Consider the following 20,746-nt stretch of genomic DNA (forward strand, 5'->3'; position numbering starts at 1 on the left):
CGGCACTGAGAATGGCATAATGGCTGCAATTCAATGTACCCTACGCCACCATCACAGTGACTACTACTCTGGAGCGTCCAGCCACATGTAAAAATGTAAAACAAATCCTTCCAGTCAGGAAAAGCAGTTGTTCCTGAAAAAAAAAAATGTAAGACCAAAAGATGCACAGACCATAAATGTCATTACAACTAAACTTTTATTTTATTATTCAAACATGTATATACTTGAAAGTATAACTGAACATTTTATCCATTTCTATAGGTCTCAGTTCTGGATGGAGTTATTTGCAGACCTTAGAGATGCTGGATACTTCAACGGGAGCCATGAGCATCAGTGCCTATTGAGGTATTGCTTCGGTGACGTTCTTCAGAAGGACCTGGATGAGTGTGTGAAACTGTGGAACAGTCACAGGATTCGCCCTTCCAGAACAGCAGCATGTCCAGGAGGAGTGCCCCATGAACTCTACTACTTACCACACAGGTGATACATTGGTGATAAACAGATCAAAGTATTAATAACATTTTAACTTAAAAATAAAATAAATTATGTATTCTATGGCTCCATTCTATTTGGCTCCAGAGACTGTGGATTTCAAATTGAACAGGCTGAACTGGATGACCTTCCTGAGGCTAGCCTGTCAATGACTCCTTGTGGGGACCCAAACATGCAGGAGTACCTGGACTCTGCCATGGAACACAATCAGTTACAGAAGCCTGAGAACTGGGAGTCTGCATCAAACTAAAAGAAATGGATCATCTATGAAATGATCAAAAAGGGAGTTTTTTTCTTTAGTGGTGAAATATTGCTGCCTGTCTGAACACAATTCAGTGTATAAGTGTATTCAATTTTATATAAATATTAAATTGTTTCTAAGTGTGAAGTAAATTAATCAAATAGTAACAAGGATTTATTACATTTTGTAGTATAGAAAACAAAAGTTATTGTATCTTTATCTAAAACAGCGATTCACAAAGTGAACATGAACACTATATTCATAATATAGAACATTATATATAACATAACTGATATATATAAACATATACATATACACAGTATCGAGAGGGGTCAGCTGAGGTGGCTTGGGCATCTGTTTCGGATGCCTCCGGAACGCCTTCCTGGGAAGGTGTTCCGGTCCCGTCCCACCGGGAGGAGACCCCGGGGAAGACCTAGGACACGCTGGAGGGACTATGTCTCCCGGCTGGCCTGGGAACGCCTCGGTGTCCCCCCGGAAGAGCTGGAGGAAGTGTCTGGGGAGAGGGAAGTCTGGGCATCCCTGCTTAGACTGCTGCCCCCGCGACCCGGCCCCGGATGAAGCGGAAGAAGATGGATGGATGGATATACACAGTATACATGTTATACTGTAACATAGAAACAACTTAAACAACTGCACTTTAAAGTGCATCTTTAACAACTTTTTCAGAATTAGTTCACCTCAAAATGAAAATGTCCTAATAATTTACTCACCCCAATGCCATCAAAACATTTATTTTTAGAAAATGACCGATCGTGTCGCTAGATAAGACCCTCTTCTTCAGCTGGGGTAGTGCACAGCCCGTTGAAGCTCTTCAAAGACCTTTGGAACTGCATTGATTGTGACTGCAAAACGTTGGAGTCCATTGAAGTCCACTATTCGAAGAAACATCCAGACATGTTTTCCACAAAAAACTTAATTTCTCTTCCACTGAGGAAAGAAAGACATGGATATCTTGGTTGGCATTGGGGTGAGTAAATTATTAGGACATTTTCATTTTGAGGTGAACTAATCCTTTAACTCTAGGGGTCATCCATCATATAGCTTAGAAACAGCCAAATCCTGGACTATTTTGAATTCCAAAGTCCATTTGTGACTTAAACAAAGTGTACGAGTCTAGAAGTGGTCATCTCAAGGAGTTTGAACATGTATTTGATATTGGGAATGCAGAGGCAGAGGAATTCTATTTGTGGCAGTGGTTCCAAGCCAGATGGGGGAAGTGAAGACAGCCCAGTAGCAAACATCAAAACATCTTCCACAGACACAGCAGCCTGGCTTTCTGCAAAGAAAAACAATTCAGATACATCATTGCCATGTGTTTAACTAGTTATAAAAAACCAACAAATGAACTAACAAACCTTCACAATCAAGGAGATAGTCTGCCCAGTAGGCCATGGTTTGACTTTCTTTAAGTCTTCGACTCCCCGAAGGACTGAGGTCAGGTTTGAAGAGACACTCAAGTTCAAAAGCAGTGACTCGGCTTTCAGAGTGGCACAGGACAGGGGCCAGCAATGTAGGGTGTTGCTGTAGTGCAGTCAAAAACTCCAGGGTTGAAAGACCGTCTCTGAATCTACAGAGTGAACACAAACATTCACTGCTGTGTAGAGACAATTGATTTTAAATGATCTACAGAAAACTATTAAATATTCTCTTCTGTACAATTACTAACCACCTTAACAAACATACATTTAGGGTGGAAAATTGTTTTTGAAAATTGATTTTAGAAACCCTATTTTTGCATTGCACATTTAATGTTAATTGTTACAAACTAAGTATAACACAGAAATAAAAGACTGAAATGAAACAGACGGCTGGGTGGCTTGAGCGCTCATACGATGCCTTCAGAAATTCTACACACCCCATGCACTTTTTCAAACTATGTTGTGTTATATATTCAATTTAAAATTGTAATATTAATCTTTTTCCTCAGTCTACACAATAAATCATAATGACAAAGCAAAAACAGGTTTTTAGATATTGTAGCAAATGTAATAAAAATAAAAAACTTACATATCACATTTCCACCAGTTATTGAACCATTTTCTCAGTCTGCAGCTTAAGCACCTTTGAAAGTAATTCCAGGCTGGATTCCTCGCCCATGAACATCACCACAATCTTTATATCCGATTTTATATTATATAATATATTCAGGGACACTCACAAGAGATACTAAAACATCTCTCCATGTCATGATCTCTACGAGAACTGAGGCCAGAAATAGATTCAGATCACTTTAAGGGGTAACTGGACTGATCTTCCTCTATGGAAGAGTAAGTCAGGAGGAGAAACTTGAGATCTAATTTCAGTTTTTGCTTTGTCATTATGATATATTTTGTGTATATTGATGAGGAAAATGATTAATATATATTTTAAATTGAATCTATAAGGTGTGAAGACTTAATAAAGGCACTGTAGTTTGACAGAGAATGAAGCAAAGTCACTTATCAGTTGAAATACACTAAGGGACAAAGTCCGTCACAGTGACAAATTGATAACAGATATAGATGCTTGCAGAAAATCTCATCTCACCTGTCAATTACAGATGAGTTGCGGTCAATAATATACCATTGGAGGTTGTCTGACACGATTTCTTTCTTTTCATCCACAGTAGCCCCATGTCTCAGACAACCTGCTGTCTGTAACATTGTGCTGTGTCTCATCGTACATTCTCGCAGAGCATCCAATGAAGCAGCATTCTCAATCTGAAAGACATGAAAATGGGCATAAACACCCCACTAAATAACTGTGTGCACTGTATCTCCTTGCCTCTTTTTTATTGACATAGTGTAGCATCTAACACTATCAAAAACTAATACATTAATGAAATAAATTCTTCACGTTATATAGGAAGTAAACATTGTCTCAAAACACTGCAGGAACTATGTAAAATTCTGCCGTCCCATACTTTCTTTATAGCCTTATGCTATTCTCACCTCTTGCAAAGCTTTCCCTATTTCTTCATCAGTTATTAAATTATTTGTTGCTTTGAATGAAGGCTGTCCTGCAAGATAATGTACAAGATCTTCCGACAGGAAATGGGGTCCTGGACCTCCATGAGCAACTGACACAGCAATCATCTTTCCTGCCAGGTAGTATTCATCCTCCCTAACAGCTGTGAATTAATTCATATAGCAAAATATATGTAATGTAATGTAAATATAGTAAAATATGGCGCAGCCGGGGCCCCACCCTGGAGCCAGGCCCGGGGTTGGGGCTCGTATGCGAGCGCCTGGTGGCCGGGCCTTCCCCCATGGGGCCCGGCCGGGCTCAGCCCGAACGGGCGACGTGGGGCCGCCCTCCCGTGGGCTCACCACCCACAGGAGGGACCATAAGGGGCCGGTGCGAAGAGGATCGGGCGGCAGTCGAAGGCAGGGGCCTAGACAACCCGATCTCTGGACACGGAAACTGGCTCTAGGGACGTGGAATGTCACCTCGCTGGCGGGGAAGGAGCCTGAGTTGGTGCGTGAGGTTGAAAGGTTCCGATTAGAGGTAATCGGGATCACCTCTACACACGGCTTGGGCTCTGGAACCACACTCCTTGAGAGAGGATGGACTCTTCACCACTCTGGAGTTGCCCATGGTGAGAGGCGGCGGGCTGGTGTGGGTTTGCTCATAGCTCCCCAGCTCTGCCGCCATGTGTTGGAGTTTACCCCGGTGAACGAGAGGGTCGTTTCCCTGCGCCTACGGGTCGGGGATAGGTCTCTCACTGTTGTTTGTGCCTACGGGCCGAACGGCAGTGCAGAGTACCCGACCTTCTTGGAGTCTCTGGGAGGGGTGCTGGAAAGTGCTCCGACTGGGGACTCTATTGTTCTACTGGGGGACTTCAACGCCCACGTGGGCAACGACAGTGACACCTGGAGGGGCGTGATTGGGAGGAACGGCCCCCCGGATCTGAACCCGAGTGGTGTTCAATTATTGGACTTCTGTGCTAGTCACAGTTTGTCCATAACGAACACCATGTTCAAGCATAAGGGTGTCCATCAGTGCACGTGGCACCAGGACACCCTAGGCCGCAGGTCGATGATCGACTTTGTTGTCGTCTCATCTGACCTGCGGCCGTATGTCTTGGACACTCGGGTGAAGAGAGGGGCGGAGCTGTCAACTGATCACCACCTGGTGGTGAGTTGGATCCGATGGCGGGGGAGGAAGCTGGACAGACTCGGCAGGCCCAAGCGTACTGTAAGGGTCTGCTGGGAACGTCTGGCCGAGTCTCCTGTCAGAGAGATCTTTAACTCCCACCTCCGGCAGAGTTTCGACTGGATCCCGAGGGAGGTTGGAGATATTGAGTCCGAGTGGACCATGTTCTCCACCGCCATTGTCGAAGCGGCCGCTCTGAGCTGTGGCCGTAAGGTCTCCGGTGCCTGTCGAGGCGGCAATCCCCGAACCCGGTGGTGGACACCGGAAGTAAGGGATGCCGTCAAGCTGAAGAAGGAGTCCTATCAGGCCTGGTTGGCTTGTGGGACTCCTGAGGCAGCTGACGGGTACCGACAGGCCAAGCGGGCTGCAGCCCGGGTGGTTGTGGAGGCAAAAACTCGGGCCTGGGAGGAGTTCGGTGAGGCCATGGAGAAGGACTATCGGCTGGCCTCGAAGAGATTCTGGCAAACCATCCGGCGCCTCAGGAGAGGGAAACAGTGCCCTACCAACGCTGTTTACAGTAGAGGTGGACAGCTGTTGACCTCAACTGAGGATGTCGTCGGGCGGTGGAAGGAGTACTTCGAGGATCTCCTCAATCCCGCTGACACGTCTTCCATTGAGGAAGCAGAGGATGAGGGCTCAGAGGTGGACTCGTCCATCACCCGGGCTGAAGTCACTGAGGTGGTCAAGAAACTCCTCGGTGGCAAGGCACCGGGGGTGGATGAGATCCGCCCTGAGTACCTCAAGTCTCTGGATGTTGTGGGGCTGTCTTGGTTGACACGCCTGTGCAACATCGCGTGGCGGTCGGGGACAGTGCCTCTTGGATGGCAGACCGGGGTGGTGGTCCCTATTTTTAAGAAGGGGGACCGGAGGGTGTGTTCCAACTATAGGGGGATCACACTTCTCAGCCTCCCCGGGAAAGTCTATGCCAGGGTTCTGGAGAGGAGAATACGGCCGATAGTAGAACCTCGGATTCAGGAGGAACAGTGTGGTTTTCGTCCGGGCCGTGGAACACTGGACCAGCTCTATACCCTCTACGGGGTGTTGGAGGGTTCATGGGAGTTTGCCCAACCAATCCACATGTGTTTTGTGGATTTGGAGAAAGCATTCGACTGTGTCCCTCGCGGCATCTTGTGGAGGGTGCTTGGGGAATATGGGGTCCTGGGTCCTTTGCTAAGGGCTGTCAGGTCCCTGTACAACCGAAGCAGGAGCTTGGTCCGCATTGCCGGCAGTAAGTCAGACATGTTCCCAGTGCATGTTGGACTCCGGCAGGGCTGCCCTTTGTCACCGGTTCTGTTCGTAATTTTTATGGACAGAATTTCTAGGCGCAGCCAGGGGCCGGAGGGTGTCAGGTTTGGGGACCACACAATTTCGTCTCTGCTCTTTGCAGATGATGTTGTCGTGTTGGCCCCTTCTAACCAGGACCTTCAGCATGCACTGGGACGGTTTGCAGCCGAGTGTGAAGCGGTGGGGATGAAAATCAGTACCTCCAAATCTGAGGCCATGGTCCTCAGTCGGAAAAGGGTGGCTTGCCCACTTCAGGTTGGTGGAGAGTGCCTGCCTCAAGTGGAGGAGTTTAAGTATCTAGGGGTCTTGTTCACGAGTGAGGGAAGGATGGAACGGGAGATTGACAGACGGATCGGTGCAGCTTCTGCAGTAATGCGGTCGATGTATCGGTCTGTCGTGGTGAAGAAAGAGCTGAGCCGCAAGGCGAAGCTCTCGATTTACCAGTCAATCTACGTTCCTACTCTCACCTATGGTCATGAGCTTTGGGTCATGACCGAAAGGACAAGATCCCGGATACAGGCGGCCGAAATGAGCTTTCTCCGCAGGGTGGCCGGGCGATCCCTTAGAGATAGGGTGAGAAGCTCGGTCACCCGGGAGGAGCTCAGAGTAGAGCCGCTGCTCCTCCACATCGAGAGGGGTCAGCTGAGGTGGCTTGGGCATCTTTTTCGGATGCCTCCGGAACGCCTTCCTGGGAAGGTGTTCCGGTCCCGTCCCACCGGGAAGAGACCCCGGGGAAGACCTAGGACACGCTGGAGGGACTATGTCTCCCGGCTGGCCTGGGAACGCCTCGGTGTCCCCCCGGAAGAGCTAGAGGAAGTGTCTGGGGAGAGGGAAGTCTGGGCATCCCTGCTTAGACTGCTGCCCCCGCGACCCGGCCCCGGATAAGCGGGAGAAGATGGATGGATGGAAAATAAAACAAACAATGCATTACTGTATTTACTGTATAATGTGTATCACATATGTCATGTGATATATATCAATGAGCATTAACCAACCATTAGTAGCCTATAGTACACATCTAACCAATATGCATACCATTTGCATTGTAGACCAAGAACCGATGTCCTTTTGATCCATCAACAATGGGCCGGTCTTTTAGGTGTTTCATTAGTAGAGTTAAAAACTCTCATCTTGGACCACCAGTGACAATTCCCTCTTCCAGAACACCATCAGTAAATTTCACCAGCATGTCACAGGTTTCAGAATATGTTATTCTAGGTTATTCCAGATATACCAGAACTATTGTACAGTGAAAAAACTAGAGTGCTATAATCAAAAGCTGACATATTACATTGCTGTGTTTTGGAAATTCTTTACATTGACAGCAACCGGCTCTTCGTCCTCTTGCTCAACATTTGGTGAATACAGGTCTGTGTATTTACTGTTGGGAAATTACCATTTCCATGTTAAAACATCTTACAAACAAAAATGTCTTCCCCATGTAATCAGTTGATAAATTAAAATTATGTCAGTCTTTATCTTTTTTTTTTTTTACTTACCTGTAGCAAGACGTTTTTTCTGGATTGGTTTCAGGTGGATCCAGATGCTCAGCATCAGATATTACTATCTGAAAAACAGATTAAAATATCTGAAACAACAACACTGAAAGCAAGAAATGTCATTCTGCCACAGTCTGCCTTATTACCTGTCCTGGCTGAAATGTTGATGATTGTCCTGGTGTATCTCTGAAACAAGATAAAACATTAAAATGATTAGCTCCATGATAAAAGCTATAAGGTAGTTTTGTAGACATGATGTAGACATCTTAAAACCAGCAGGTGTCCTTCAGGCCTACAATAGTCAAATAATGTAAACATTATGTATACAGCCAAGTTTCATACTGGTTGATTACCACTTGAAAAAACACATTGTCTCTCATTACATTTATTTGACTCCCTGAAAAAGGCTAGATGCCGAAACATGTCGGAGTTCTTTTAGTTGGTTCTGGATGACCGTGGCACTTCAATAAAGGCCTTTAGTACCCATGTAGGATGGACAATGCTGTGGGACAATGGATGCCCCCCACTTCATTCTCACATGTTTTTTTTATTGGTTTGGTTAATTTGTGTTTATTCACCTGCAAGAGCAACTGTATTTCAGTAGGTTTATTCTGTGATGTTAAGTAAAGCTCACACAGGCAGCTGTGGGTCCTTTAGGTAGGGAGCGAGGGGGCACCCCAGTCAGTTACAGAAACAGCCGATAGCATGTAGCAACATTGAGCTTATGTGCAGCAATATAAATGTAAGCATAATGTGTATGTGAATAAGTAGTGAAATATCTGCTAGTAGTTATCAGTTTTGTGAGTTAAATGAAAAAAAGATCATCATCATCTTTTTCCGCTTATCCGGGGCCGGGTCGCGGGGGCAGCAGTCTAAGCAGGGATGCCCAGTCTTCCCTCTCCCCAGACACTTCCTCCAGCTCTTCCGGGGGGACACCGAGGCGTTCCCAGGCCAGCCGGGAGACATAGTCCCTCCAGCGTGTCCTAGGTCTTCCCCGGGGTCTCCTCCCGGTGGGACGGGACCGGAACACCTTCCCAGGAAGGCGTTCCGGAGGCATCCGAAACAGATGCCCAAGCCACCTCAGCTGGCCCCTCTCGATGTGGAGGAGCAGCGGCTCTACTCTGAGCTCCTCCCAGGTGACCGAGCTTCTCACCCTATCTCTAAGGGATCGCCCAGCCACCCTGCGGAGAAAGCTCATTTCGGCCGCCTGTATCCGGGATCTTGTCCTTTCGGTCATGACACAAAGCTCATGACCATAGGTGAGAGTAGGAACATAGATTGACCGGTAAATCGAGAGCTTCGCCTTGCGGTTCAGCTCTTTCTTCACCACGACATACCGATACATCGACCGCATTACTGCAGAAGCTGCACCGATCCGTCTGTCAATCTCCCGTTCTTTCCTTCCCTCACTCGTGAACAGGACCCCTAGATACTTAAACTCCTCCACTTGAGGCAGGCACTCTCCACCAACCTGAAGTGGGCAAGCCACCCTTTTCCGACTAAGGACCATGGCCTCGGATTTGGAGGTACTGATTTTCATCCCCACCGCTTCACACTCGGCTGCAAACCGTCCAAGTGCATGCTGAAGGTCCTGGCTTGAAGGGGCCAACACGACAACATCATCCGCAAAGAGCAGAGACGAAATCGTGTGGTCCCCAAACCTGAAACCCTCCGGCCCCTGGCTGCGCCTAGAAATTCTGTCCATAAAAATTACGAACAGAACCGGTGACAAAGGGCAGCCCTGCCGGAGTCCAACATGCACAGGGAACAAGTCTGACTTACTGCCGGCAATGCGGACCAAGCTCCTGCTTCGGTCGTACAGGGACCTGACAGCCCTTAGCAAGGGACCCAGGACCCCATATTCCCGAAGCACCCTCCACAGGATGCCGCGAGGGACACAGTCGAACGCCTTCTCCAAATCCACAAAACACATGTGGATTGGTTGGGCAAAATCCCATGAACCCTCCATCACCCTGTAGAGGGTATAGAGCTGGTCCAGTGTTCCACGGCCTGGACGAAAACCACACTGTTCCTCCTGAATCCGAGGTTCTACTGTCGGCCGTATTCTCCTCTCCAGAACCCTGGCATAGACTTTCCCGGGGAGGCTGAGAAGTGTGATCCCCCTATAGTTGGAACACACCCTCCGGTCCCCCTTCTTAAAAAGAGGGACCACCACCCCGGTCTGCCATCCCAGAGGCACTGTCCCCGACTGCCACGCGATGTTGCACAGGCGTGTCAGCCAAGACAGCCCCACAACATCCAGAGACTTGAGGTACTCAGGGCGGATCTCATCCACCCCCGGTGCCTTGCCACCGAGGAGTTTCTTAACCACCTCTGTGACTTCAGCCCGGGTGATGGATGAGTCCACCTCTGAGCCCTCATCCTCTGCTTCCTCAATGGAAGACGTGACGGCGGGATTGAGGAGATCCTCGAAGTACTTACTTCCGGTGTCCACCACCGGGTTCGGGGATTGCCGCCTCGACAGGCACCGGAGACCTTACGGCCACAGCTCCGAGCGGCCGCTTCGACAATGGCGGTGGGGAACATGGTCCACTCGGACTCAATATCTCCAGCCTCCCTCGGGATCCAGTCGAAGCTCTGCCGGAGGTGGGAGTTAAAGATCTCTCTGACAGGAGACTCGGCCAGACGTTCCCAGCAGACCCTTACAGTACGCTTGGGCCTGCCGAGTCTGTCCAGCTTCCTCCCCCGCCATCGGATCCAACTCACCACCAGGTGGTGATCAGTTGACAGCTCCGCCCCTCTCTTCACGGCCGCAGGTCAGATGAAACGACAACAAAGTCGATCATAGACCTGCGGCCTAGGGTGTCCTGGTGCCACGTGCACTGATGGACACCCTTATGCTTGAACATGGTGTTTGTTATGGACAAACTGTGACTAGCACAGAAGTCCAAGAACTGAACACCGCTCGGGTTCAGATCAGGGGGGCCGTTCCTCCCAATCACGCCCCTCCAGGTGTCACTGTCGTTGCCCACGTGGGCGTTGAAGTCCCCCAGTAGAACGATAGAGTCCCCAGTCGGAGCACTTTCCAGCACCCCTCCCAGAGACTCCAAGAAGGTCGGGTACTCTGCACTGCCGTTCGGCCCGTAGGCACAAACAACAGTGAGAGACCTATCCCCGACCCGTAGGCGCAGGGAAACGACCCTCTCGTTCACCGGGGTAAACTCCAACACATGGCGGCAGAGCTGGGGAGCTATAAGCAAACCCACACCAGCCCGCCGCCTCTCACCATGGGCAACTCCAGTGGTGAAGAGTCCATCCTCTCTCAAGGAGTGTGGTTCCAGAGTACTCGATTTTGTGGTTCAAAAACCTGAGAGGAAACAGATAAAATGATCAACAACTTTCAACAGCTTCCGTTATTTTTCCATTACCACATACCACATTACCACAATGCTGAATGGTTGTCTGTGTTACTGTATAAAAGTAACAGCAAAATAATCAAAACAAGCCCTTTTTCACTAAAATGTTGACCAGGACATTGATGTTATGCTTAAAATCCAATGTAAATCTAATAAATTATATGAAAACGAATAAATACAAACACATAAAAGTTTTAAAAAAGTGAAATTATTTTGCTATTTTACTAAAAAAGAAAATATTGTAATAACGTAGTCATGACAAGTGTAGGTATTGAACAATTCCCCAGGATACATTTCCATCTATAAACAATATCAAAATATTTACATATAAATTAACAGAATGCAACAATATTGTTCTTAATGTAAGTTTTACCCTTCGACGTTCTTTCAGGAAAAAACTAAATCTTCGGGAAATCCGAGCCTCGATGATGGTGACGTCAAACATGTTTAAGTTGGTGCGTGTCAATGAAACAAATGTATTCATCATAATTATTAATGGGAGGAGATCGCGTCTTAACTGCACGCAAAAAAAGGACTTTAGCGTATAAATAGCACGAAATTGTGAAGTGTGAACCTGTGTTATATGTACGCAAAAGGAAGATGGGTTGATCTTTATATACTTGATGTGGCCAATTAGTAACAACTTATAATGTACAGCACCAACAATACCGCTTCTGTTTTATCTCCATTACACTGAAATTTACATGTCACAAACATGACCAAACCAAGGTTACTAAAACAGGTACCGTATTGACTTCTAATGTCTGTTAGCTCCTCCTACTGTTGACTTATGTAATACATGTTTGGAGGCAGGTCAGTTAGCACAGCTGAAACTGAAAGTAAAATTCCTGCACAGGATCCATTTTGATTTGACGTAGAAGAGTAATATACATTTTTCAATTTTTGAACTGAAAAGGGGAAAGACAAATTGTTTCATAATGATTCATCAAAGAACAAACCAGAGAGAGTGATCATTTGGAGTAAGTCATTATCAGTGTTAGAGTAAGTTGTTTTAACTTAATGTAACTAGTCAATCTACGTTCTCAAATGTGTTGATTTGTTTTCAGTAAAATCTATGTAAAAGTTAAAGCATAATGTAATTCCGTGTTTGTAATTTAGTGGTATTTGGTGATAGTAATACTTGTTATTCTTCAGTTTGTATTTGACATTGTGACTTCTAGTCTTTGAGTCTTGATCCAGGAGGCGTGTTTCTCTCCATTATGTGTTTACAGGTCTAATCAGATAGAGAGAGAAGAGGGAACTGCCTCTAAAATGAGTCTTACTGGGGAGAGGGAGGTTGAGGGCACTGCCTCTAAAATCAGAATGTTTGATGAACATGACACCACAGCTAAGAGGTGAAATAATAATCATTTGGTTTGAGAATGGGTTTCCACATCTGAGGTCAGAGTAGAAAAGTGACAGAATATTTCCCTCTGTTGTGTTGAAGGGTAAAACAGCAGAAGAGACCAGCCTCCCCTGTACCCAGTTGTGTGTCCATGAAGAGTGACCGGTCTATGGATCAACCTTTGACATTCAAAACAGGAGATTCAGGGTGAGAAAGAGAGAGAACCTGGGTTTTGATATGTTCTAGGTACTGTTGTATCTGTTTACTAATGTTTAAATCCAGGTTTGTTTTTATGCTATGGGTGTTTTAGTATAATCATTAAATTGTTAAACTAAATTTTATAAATATGTATTACATATCAGTGCTGGGGATTTAGTATAATATTTATATTGTTAACTTACACTTTTCATATGTGTAATAATGATTTGTGTACATGTTTTTCAATAATAATTACATCCTCAATTACACAATCAATATGATCTTATTGTAACATTTAAACAAGACAGTTCAAACACACCAATCACTCTTAAGTCCACCATATACATTATTGATTATAAGGTCCAGAAAGAGACACACACTCACTGTGTCCAAATACAACAATCACTACTAAGAAGGTCCACTATGAATTAAAACACTCTGCTGTTTTGTATTTAACTGTATCATTTCCAGGGACCATATAAAGGGACCAGCATCTCCTGTACCCAGCTGTGTGTCCATGAAGAGTGACCGGTCTATGCGTCAACCTATAGAGTTCAGAGAGGGAGACTTCTCTACTGATCAAAGGTAATACAAACTCATGGGTCATGGTCAGTGATTTTCAACATTGTTTCTTATTTGTTAATTTTGTTTCCATTATCTGATTGCCACAACAACAGCTAATCTTCCTGGTTTCAACATTTAACTAAAAAGAGATAACAGGCAAACAAAATCTTTACAGTGTACATACATTTAACAAAAACATGTATGAAGATGACATTAAAGACATCCTAATATAAACACTGGAAAGATAACATTTTAATGTTTTTTACATCTCTGTGTTGTTTTTTTTATCCATAATGACTTTTCCTGTTTTATATAACTTTTACTATGAAAGTCTACCCTTATAAATATGGAAAATATTTGGTCCTACTAAGGTACTTCCACTTATAACATGGATGAGTCTGAATTATATAAATGTATCATTATATTGGACTTAAAATATGATGTTCCTACCATTAATGACACCATGCTATTACATCATTTATACCATTGTATAGATATAGATCATGGAAATGGTTAACCTGCATTATACATTATACCATGGTAATAAATAATTAGGATTAATAACAAAAAGTATGTTACCATATTTATTAAGATGCATTCAATGAAGCTAGGACAAATGGAGCATAATGCATTATAGTAATAAACCCACAAAAGTCAAAATAGTTGCTTTGTGTTATTAATACGTATTCAACATTATGGGCATTTGTAATGTTCATTTATAGGTCCCAAGCCTGTTTTGGGGTCCCTGTGTTGTCAACCAGTAATGTGGGAGAACATGAAGTGCTGTATATTCTTAGAAATTTACAAGAGGTGTTGGTCTTGTCTCGGCCAGCAGAGGGAGCGACTTACTCTAATAGTTGATCAACCCGCTCTCACTTTACTGTTGTTCTCACCAGCCTGTCTAGTAGTCAGTTAGTTGACAGAGAGCAAGACAACTAAACAAAGGCTCAGGAACCAGATAAACATTACATACAACATACTATATGAAACACCAAGCTAAGCAAACTATATGTATGATATAATTGTTATTTTTTGTGTTTGAAAAAAAATTTTTTATTTGAAAAACAAGTTGTTAGTCCTACAATTGGAAGGACACAACTGAGTGTGAGTCTGTACAAACTCTGGAAGTGTAGATGTAATGTCACGTTTTGTCCTCAGAGATCAACAGGAGAGATCAGAGTCTGACATTCTCAGAGCCAAAAAGGGGGCTCTGAAGATCACACAGCATGTCCTGAGGAACATGAACCAGAAGGATCTTGCTGAAACGCTGGAGAAAAGTAAGAGTTGTCTGACTTTACTTTAATGATCCAAATGATATTATAGTGACATTGAGACAACGTATAACAACCTCTTCTGTGTTGAAGAACTTAACATAAGTGAAGAGACGGATATATTACAATACTGTCATTCTTTAAAGGAACATTCATATTCTCTGTCTTATTTATTAAATGATAACACACTGTAAGCATTTATAGAGAAATAATTAATATAATCAGAGTTATTTATTTCAGATGAGTTTGCTGTGATTTGCCAACATGATCTCAAATCGAACCTGAAGAAGAAGTGTCAGTGGTTATTTGAGGGTATCGCTAAACAAGGGAACCCAACACTTCTCAATAAGATCTACACAGAGCTCTACATCACAGAGGGTGGAAGCGGAGGAGTCAATAATGAACATGAGGTGAGACAGATTGAGACAACAACCAGGAAACAAGCAAGACCAGAGACAGCAATCAAATGTAATGACATCTTCAAACCCACACCTGGACAAGACAAACCTATCAGAACTGTGCTGACAAAGGGAGTTGCTGGAATTGGAAAAACTGTCTCTGTCCAGAAGTTCATTCTGGACTGGGCTGAAGGAAAAGCCAATCAGGATGTCCAATTTGTATTTTCCCTCCCTTTTAGGGAGCTGAATTTGATGAAAAGGGAAAATCTCAGTTTGATTCAACTCATCAATAATTTTTTTATTGAAACCAATAAAGCAAGAATCACTAACTACAACAAATACAAAGTTGTGTTCATCTTTGATGGTCTGGATGAGTGCCGACTGCCCCTTGACTTCAAGAACAACAAGAGCTGTTATGATGTCACAGAGTCAACCTCAGTGGATGTGCTGCTGACAAACCTCATCAAGGGAAATCTGCTTCCCTCTGCTCTCCTCTGGATAACTACCAGACCTGCAGCAGCCAATCAGATCCCTTCAAGGTGTGTTGACCTGGTGACAGAGGTGAGAGGGTTCAATGACACACAGAAAGAGGAGTACTTCAGGAAGAGATTCAGTGATGAGGACCTGGCCAACAGAATCATCTCACACATAAAGACATCAAGGAGCCTCCACATCATGTGTCACATACCAGTCTTCTGTTGGATCGTTGCTACAATACTTGAGCACATGTTGACTACAGATGATAAAGGAGAGCTGCCCAAGACCCTAACAGACATGTACTCACACTTCCTTGTGTTTCAGTCCACACACAGGAATGTAAAGTATGATGGGAAAAAAAAGACAGATGCACACTTGAATAAAGAGAGCATTCTAACACTTGGAAAACTAGCTTTTCAACAGCTACAGAAAGGCAATCTGATCTTCTATGAAGAAGACATGAAAGAGTGTGGCATTGATATCAATGAGGCATCAGTGTACTCAGGAGTCTGTACACAGATCTTTAGAACAGAGCCTGTGCGCCATGAGAAGGTATTTTGCTTTGTCCATCTTAGCATTCAGGAGTTTCTAGCTGCTCTCTATGTGTTTCTCTCATTCAACAACAACAATAGGAATCTAATAGATGAACAACAATCAACCATTATAACACATCTGCCCTGGAAAGTACCTGAAATACATTTGCACAAGACTGCTGTGGATAAAGCCTTCCAGAGTAAGACTGGACACCTGGACCTTTTCCTTCGCTTCCTTCTGGGTCTCTCACTGGAGTCAAATCAGAAGCATTTACGAGGTCTACTGACAAACACCAGAAGCAGCTCACAGAGCCATGAAGACACATTCAAGTACATCAAGAAGAAGATCAGGAAGAATCCCTCTTCAGAGAGGTGCATCAATCTGTTCCACTGTCTGAATGAACTGAATGACCATTCTCTAGTGGAGGAGATCCAAAGATACCTGAGATCAGGACGTCTCTCCAGAGAAGAACTGTCACCTGCACAGTGGTCAGCTCTGGTCTTTGTGTTACTGACTTCAGAAGAGGAGATTGATGTGTTTGACCTGAAGAAATACTCCACATCAGAGGAAGGTCTTCTGGGGTTGTTGCCAGTGATCAAAACCTGCAGAACTGCTCAGTAAGTACAGTCATGCAAATTACCCCCCCCAACACAAACCCTCTTTTTACATCTACAGTATATTTACTAACATTAAAACACTGTAGATTTTTGCGGGACTGTGTAAGCGGAGCCGGCCAAGAAGAGCGAATGTCTCTTACTGAGTGACTGACTGAGTGACTGACTTACTAAGTACCCCTTGTTAAATAATGTTGTGGTTGGAGAAGCGGTCTTGTGAACTATGGTCCAGAGTTCTTATCTCCTCGCAGCCGAAGCGAAATATGCATTATGAATTATTCCATATAGACACGAACTTTGCTGCCTAAAACCGTTAGTATCTACATTATAGTAAGTCTGAAATAAAACACTTTACTATTGGGTGCCGAATGTAAAAGTTCGGTTACACATTTTTTAGCTGATACATTTTCAACATTTAGCTCACTTTCCTCACATTTAGTGCATTTTCCTCACATTTGAGACAGAAATTATATATATATTATCTAAATGTTAAATGTTAAATCTAAATGTTATATCTAAATCGAAATGTTATATCTTAATCGAAATGTTAAATATATATCTAAAGTGAAATGTTAAATCTAAATGATATTTCTAAATCGAAATGTAAAATTTTTATCTAAATGTTATATCTAAATCGAAATGTTAAATCTAAATGTTAAATTTATATCTAAATTTTAAATGTTAAATCTAAATGTTATATCTAAATGTGTTGCCGAGGTACGCATCCGTGCATGCGTTTTGGGTCAGGATTGACAAACACCTTTGCTGTCTACAACATAGAGTAGTTACATTATAATAAGCCTTAACTGAAACGGTATACGGTTATATTGCGACTGTTTCTGGCATGGAAAAGTTCATCTTCAGTCTTACTAGCAATTGCTCAATTCTTATGATAATTCCTAGGAAGTTATTAGATACTAGTAAGCCTATTACTGGATAATAAGCTGTTAAAACGACCAGTGGCAAAAGCAATACAGTTCATATGGTGGAATTAAAATTAGTCAGTTTAACACCATCTTCAATGGAGTCTAGCAACTGCTGAAATGTGTAATTTTGTGGAGTAGTGGTTAAAGACAGTGCCTCACATGTGGAAGACCTAAGTTCAAATCTATTGAGAGCAACAACATTTATTAATTATTTTTCATAGATTCCACGATTCTCTCATCTTTTCACTTGATGAAAAGTTTGTTATGGTCGCCTTTATTGATAGTTAAAAAATACATAGTTATGCCATGAAATTAAATAGCTTTGGTAGACTCGCTAGCAATTACTCAATTCTTATGACTATTCCAGTAAATTAGTAGATACCGGTGAAGTTTATTATAGGCTAATACGCTGTTAAAATGGCCAGTGGCAAACGCTATACATGGATGCTGTTTGTGGCGGAGGTAAACTTGGTAAGAAACGTTAGTATTAATGTCATTCATGAATGGCCAATTAACTATTAAAATGGCCAGTGGCAAATGAAGATTTGTTCCGGATAGAGACAAGAGGCATAATTTTGTCTCTGTACTTCCTTCTAAAAGAGTTCTGATCGATAAAATTACCGTCACAAATGCCATTAAGTAAAGTTCACATGACAATAATGTAATTTATGTGCTGTTCTAATTCTTAACTATTGTTCTGTTTGTGACATCATGATATTCTCTCTTCAGACTGTCAGGTTGTGGAATCACTGAGGAAGGCTGTGCTTCTCTGGTCTCAGCTCTAAAGTCAAACCCCTCACACCTGAAAGAGCTGGATGTGAGTAACAATGACCTGAAGGATACGGGAGTGGAGAAGCTCTCTGCTCTGCTGAAGGACCCACAATGTAGACTGGAGACTCTGAGGTGAGTAATAGTAGTTTATTTTCTTGTTAATTTGACATGCAATGTAAAGCATTGCCTGAAAAATTACAGTAAACTACAGGCAGCTGGGTTGCCATCAAAATACTGTAATTATGCAGTAACTTACTGTATACTAGATATAATAGGAAGTAAGTGTGCAGGGGGTATGGCAGAACCACTGTTTTACCCTTAGCACTCCATGATGATATTCTGAAACTAATTTGTCACGAGCCGACCAGCAATCCTGATCAAAACATCTTCATGTGGCTATGGGTTTTATGTCCCTTTTGACAGAATGTTACTGTATTTGGGTAAGTTAGTAACTTACTATAAATATTTGAATATACAGTAAATAACAGGCAGCTGGGTTGCCAGCAAATTACTGTAATCATACAGTAGCTTACTGTATTAGATGTCTTAAGAACTAGGGGTGCTGGGGGTGTGGCAGACCCACTTCGTAGACTCAGCTCCCCCTGACAAAATTCTGAAACAATTTGGATGCGAGTATTTTGGGAAATACAGAAATTATTTCAATAAACAGTAAAGTTCTGGAAGCTGGGTTGCCAGCAAAAAACTGTAATTAAACAGTAGACTTACTGTATGTAAGATTTACAGTATGTTACTGTTAAACCTTATTTCCCTGAGTGCCTTTTTTTTCATGTGAATTTTAGTCATCACCCATTAATGTTTTTTTTTGTGACACAAACATGGGTTTTAATTTCATCAGATTCTGGTCCTTATGACAAATTTGACAAAGTTTAAATATTGTCTTAAAAATTATTCAAAACAATACAACATATAGCAAAGGCCTCATTTTGAGGGGCCTAAAGTGGGCACTGTGTCAAATTGCCTCTAAACATCAACACAACTTGTCTCCTCCTCATACCGAACTAAGGCGCTATAGTACAATCTACTCCAGGGTGGTTGCCCTATTCCAATTTCTGTTTTAGAATAGTATGTAATTCCTCTATACAGTGGTGTGAAAAAGTGTTTGCCCCTTCCAGATTTCTTATTTTTTTGCATGTTTGTCACACTGAAATGTTTCAGATCGTCAAACAAATGTAAATATTTGTCCAAGATAACACAAGTAAACACAAAATGCAGTTTTGAAATGAAGGTTGTTATTATTAAGGGAAAACAAAATCCAAACCTACATGGCCCTGTGTGAAAAAGTGTTTGCACCCCCTGTTAAAACATAACTGTGGTTTATCACAGTTCGATTTCTCTAGCCACACCCAGGCCTGATTACTGCCACACCTTTTCTCAATCAAGAAATCACTGAAATAGGACCTGCCTGACAAAGTGAAGTAGACCAACAGATCCTCAAAAGCTAGACATCATGCCAAGAAATTCAGGAACCAATGAGAAAGAAAGTATTGGAGATCTATCAGTTTTGAAAAGGTTATAGAGACATTTCTAAAGCTTTGGGACCAAAATTACCCCAAGAGCGCAGCAAGGACTCATCCAAGAAGTCACAATAGACCCGACAACAACATCAAAAGAGCTGCAGGCTTCACTTGCCTCAGTTAAGGTCAGTATTCATGACTCCACCATAAGAAAGAGACTGGGCAAAAATGGCCTGCATGGCAGAGTTCAAAGACAAAAACCACCAACCATTAAGGCTTGTCTCATTTTTGCCAGAAAACATATTGATGATCCCCAAGACTTTGGGAAAATACTCTGTAGACCAGGGGTATTCAACTAAATGTAAAAAAAGTCCAGTTAGAGAAAATGTTTTGAAGCAAAGGTCTGGAAGATCTTAATGTCTAACAATTTAGTATTATATATATTAAAGTAGCCTTGTAGTTGTATCAACATCTGAATCTAACCAATAACTGACTTTCAAATCAAATTAATTCAGTACAATTCATAAACTTGTTGACAATATTTATTGTCACGTAACATAGAACGGAACATATATGTATGACTGTAGATATGTATAATGTTCTCTCATTAACTAAATAAAACTAGGGCGGCATTTCAAAATAAGAGAAAATAAATAAAATGTGAAAATTTTGCATTTTCAAAAAAAGTGCTTAACTTCAGTAAAAAGAATATAAAGGGAGGAAAAGTAAGAATTTCCCCTTTTCTGTTTCACATCTTGACTCAACAGTCTCAACCAATTTTACAAATAATAAATCTCAAAAGATCTTAACAATTGAACAGTTTCAGTATCACTTTCTTCCCCTCATATCCCACTCCTCAATGTTTTTGCTCAGTGAGAGAATTGAGCTTTATCCTGTCTTGCCAGGATTTCAAATCTGGGCTTGAATGGAGTGAGGGCCATTCTCATACACATGTGAAGGTGCTCATTGGTGAGCCTGGAACGATATTTAGTTTTTATTATGTTCATTATGGAGAAAGATGCCTCGCAGTTGTATGTGGAGCCAAACATGGTCAAGATGTATAGGGCTACTTTCCTCAGACCTGGGAAAGCAGTCTCAGGGACCATTTAGAGCCAGAAAGTGGAA

At 42.9% G+C, this 20,746-nt stretch overlaps 1 protein-coding gene across 1 annotated transcript in view; it reads left to right on the top strand.

Moving 5' to 3' along the window:
- LOC117592794 (NACHT, LRR and PYD domains-containing protein 12-like) overlaps positions 1-20,746 on the top strand; it is a 106,282-nt gene that overhangs the window by 68,653 nt on the left and 16,883 nt on the right. Inside the window, exon 6 of the mRNA XM_034295461.1 lies at positions 18,105-18,278. Within this exon, the coding sequence (XP_034151352.1) occupies positions 18,105-18,278 (174 nt within the window). The remainder of the gene's footprint in view (positions 1-18,104; positions 18,279-20,746) is intronic.

The sequence above is a fragment of the Esox lucius genome, chromosome 11 (genome assembly GCF_011004845.1).
Source record: "Esox lucius isolate fEsoLuc1 chromosome 11, fEsoLuc1.pri, whole genome shotgun sequence".
Taxonomy (NCBI): Eukaryota; Metazoa; Chordata; class Actinopteri; order Esociformes; family Esocidae; genus Esox; species Esox lucius.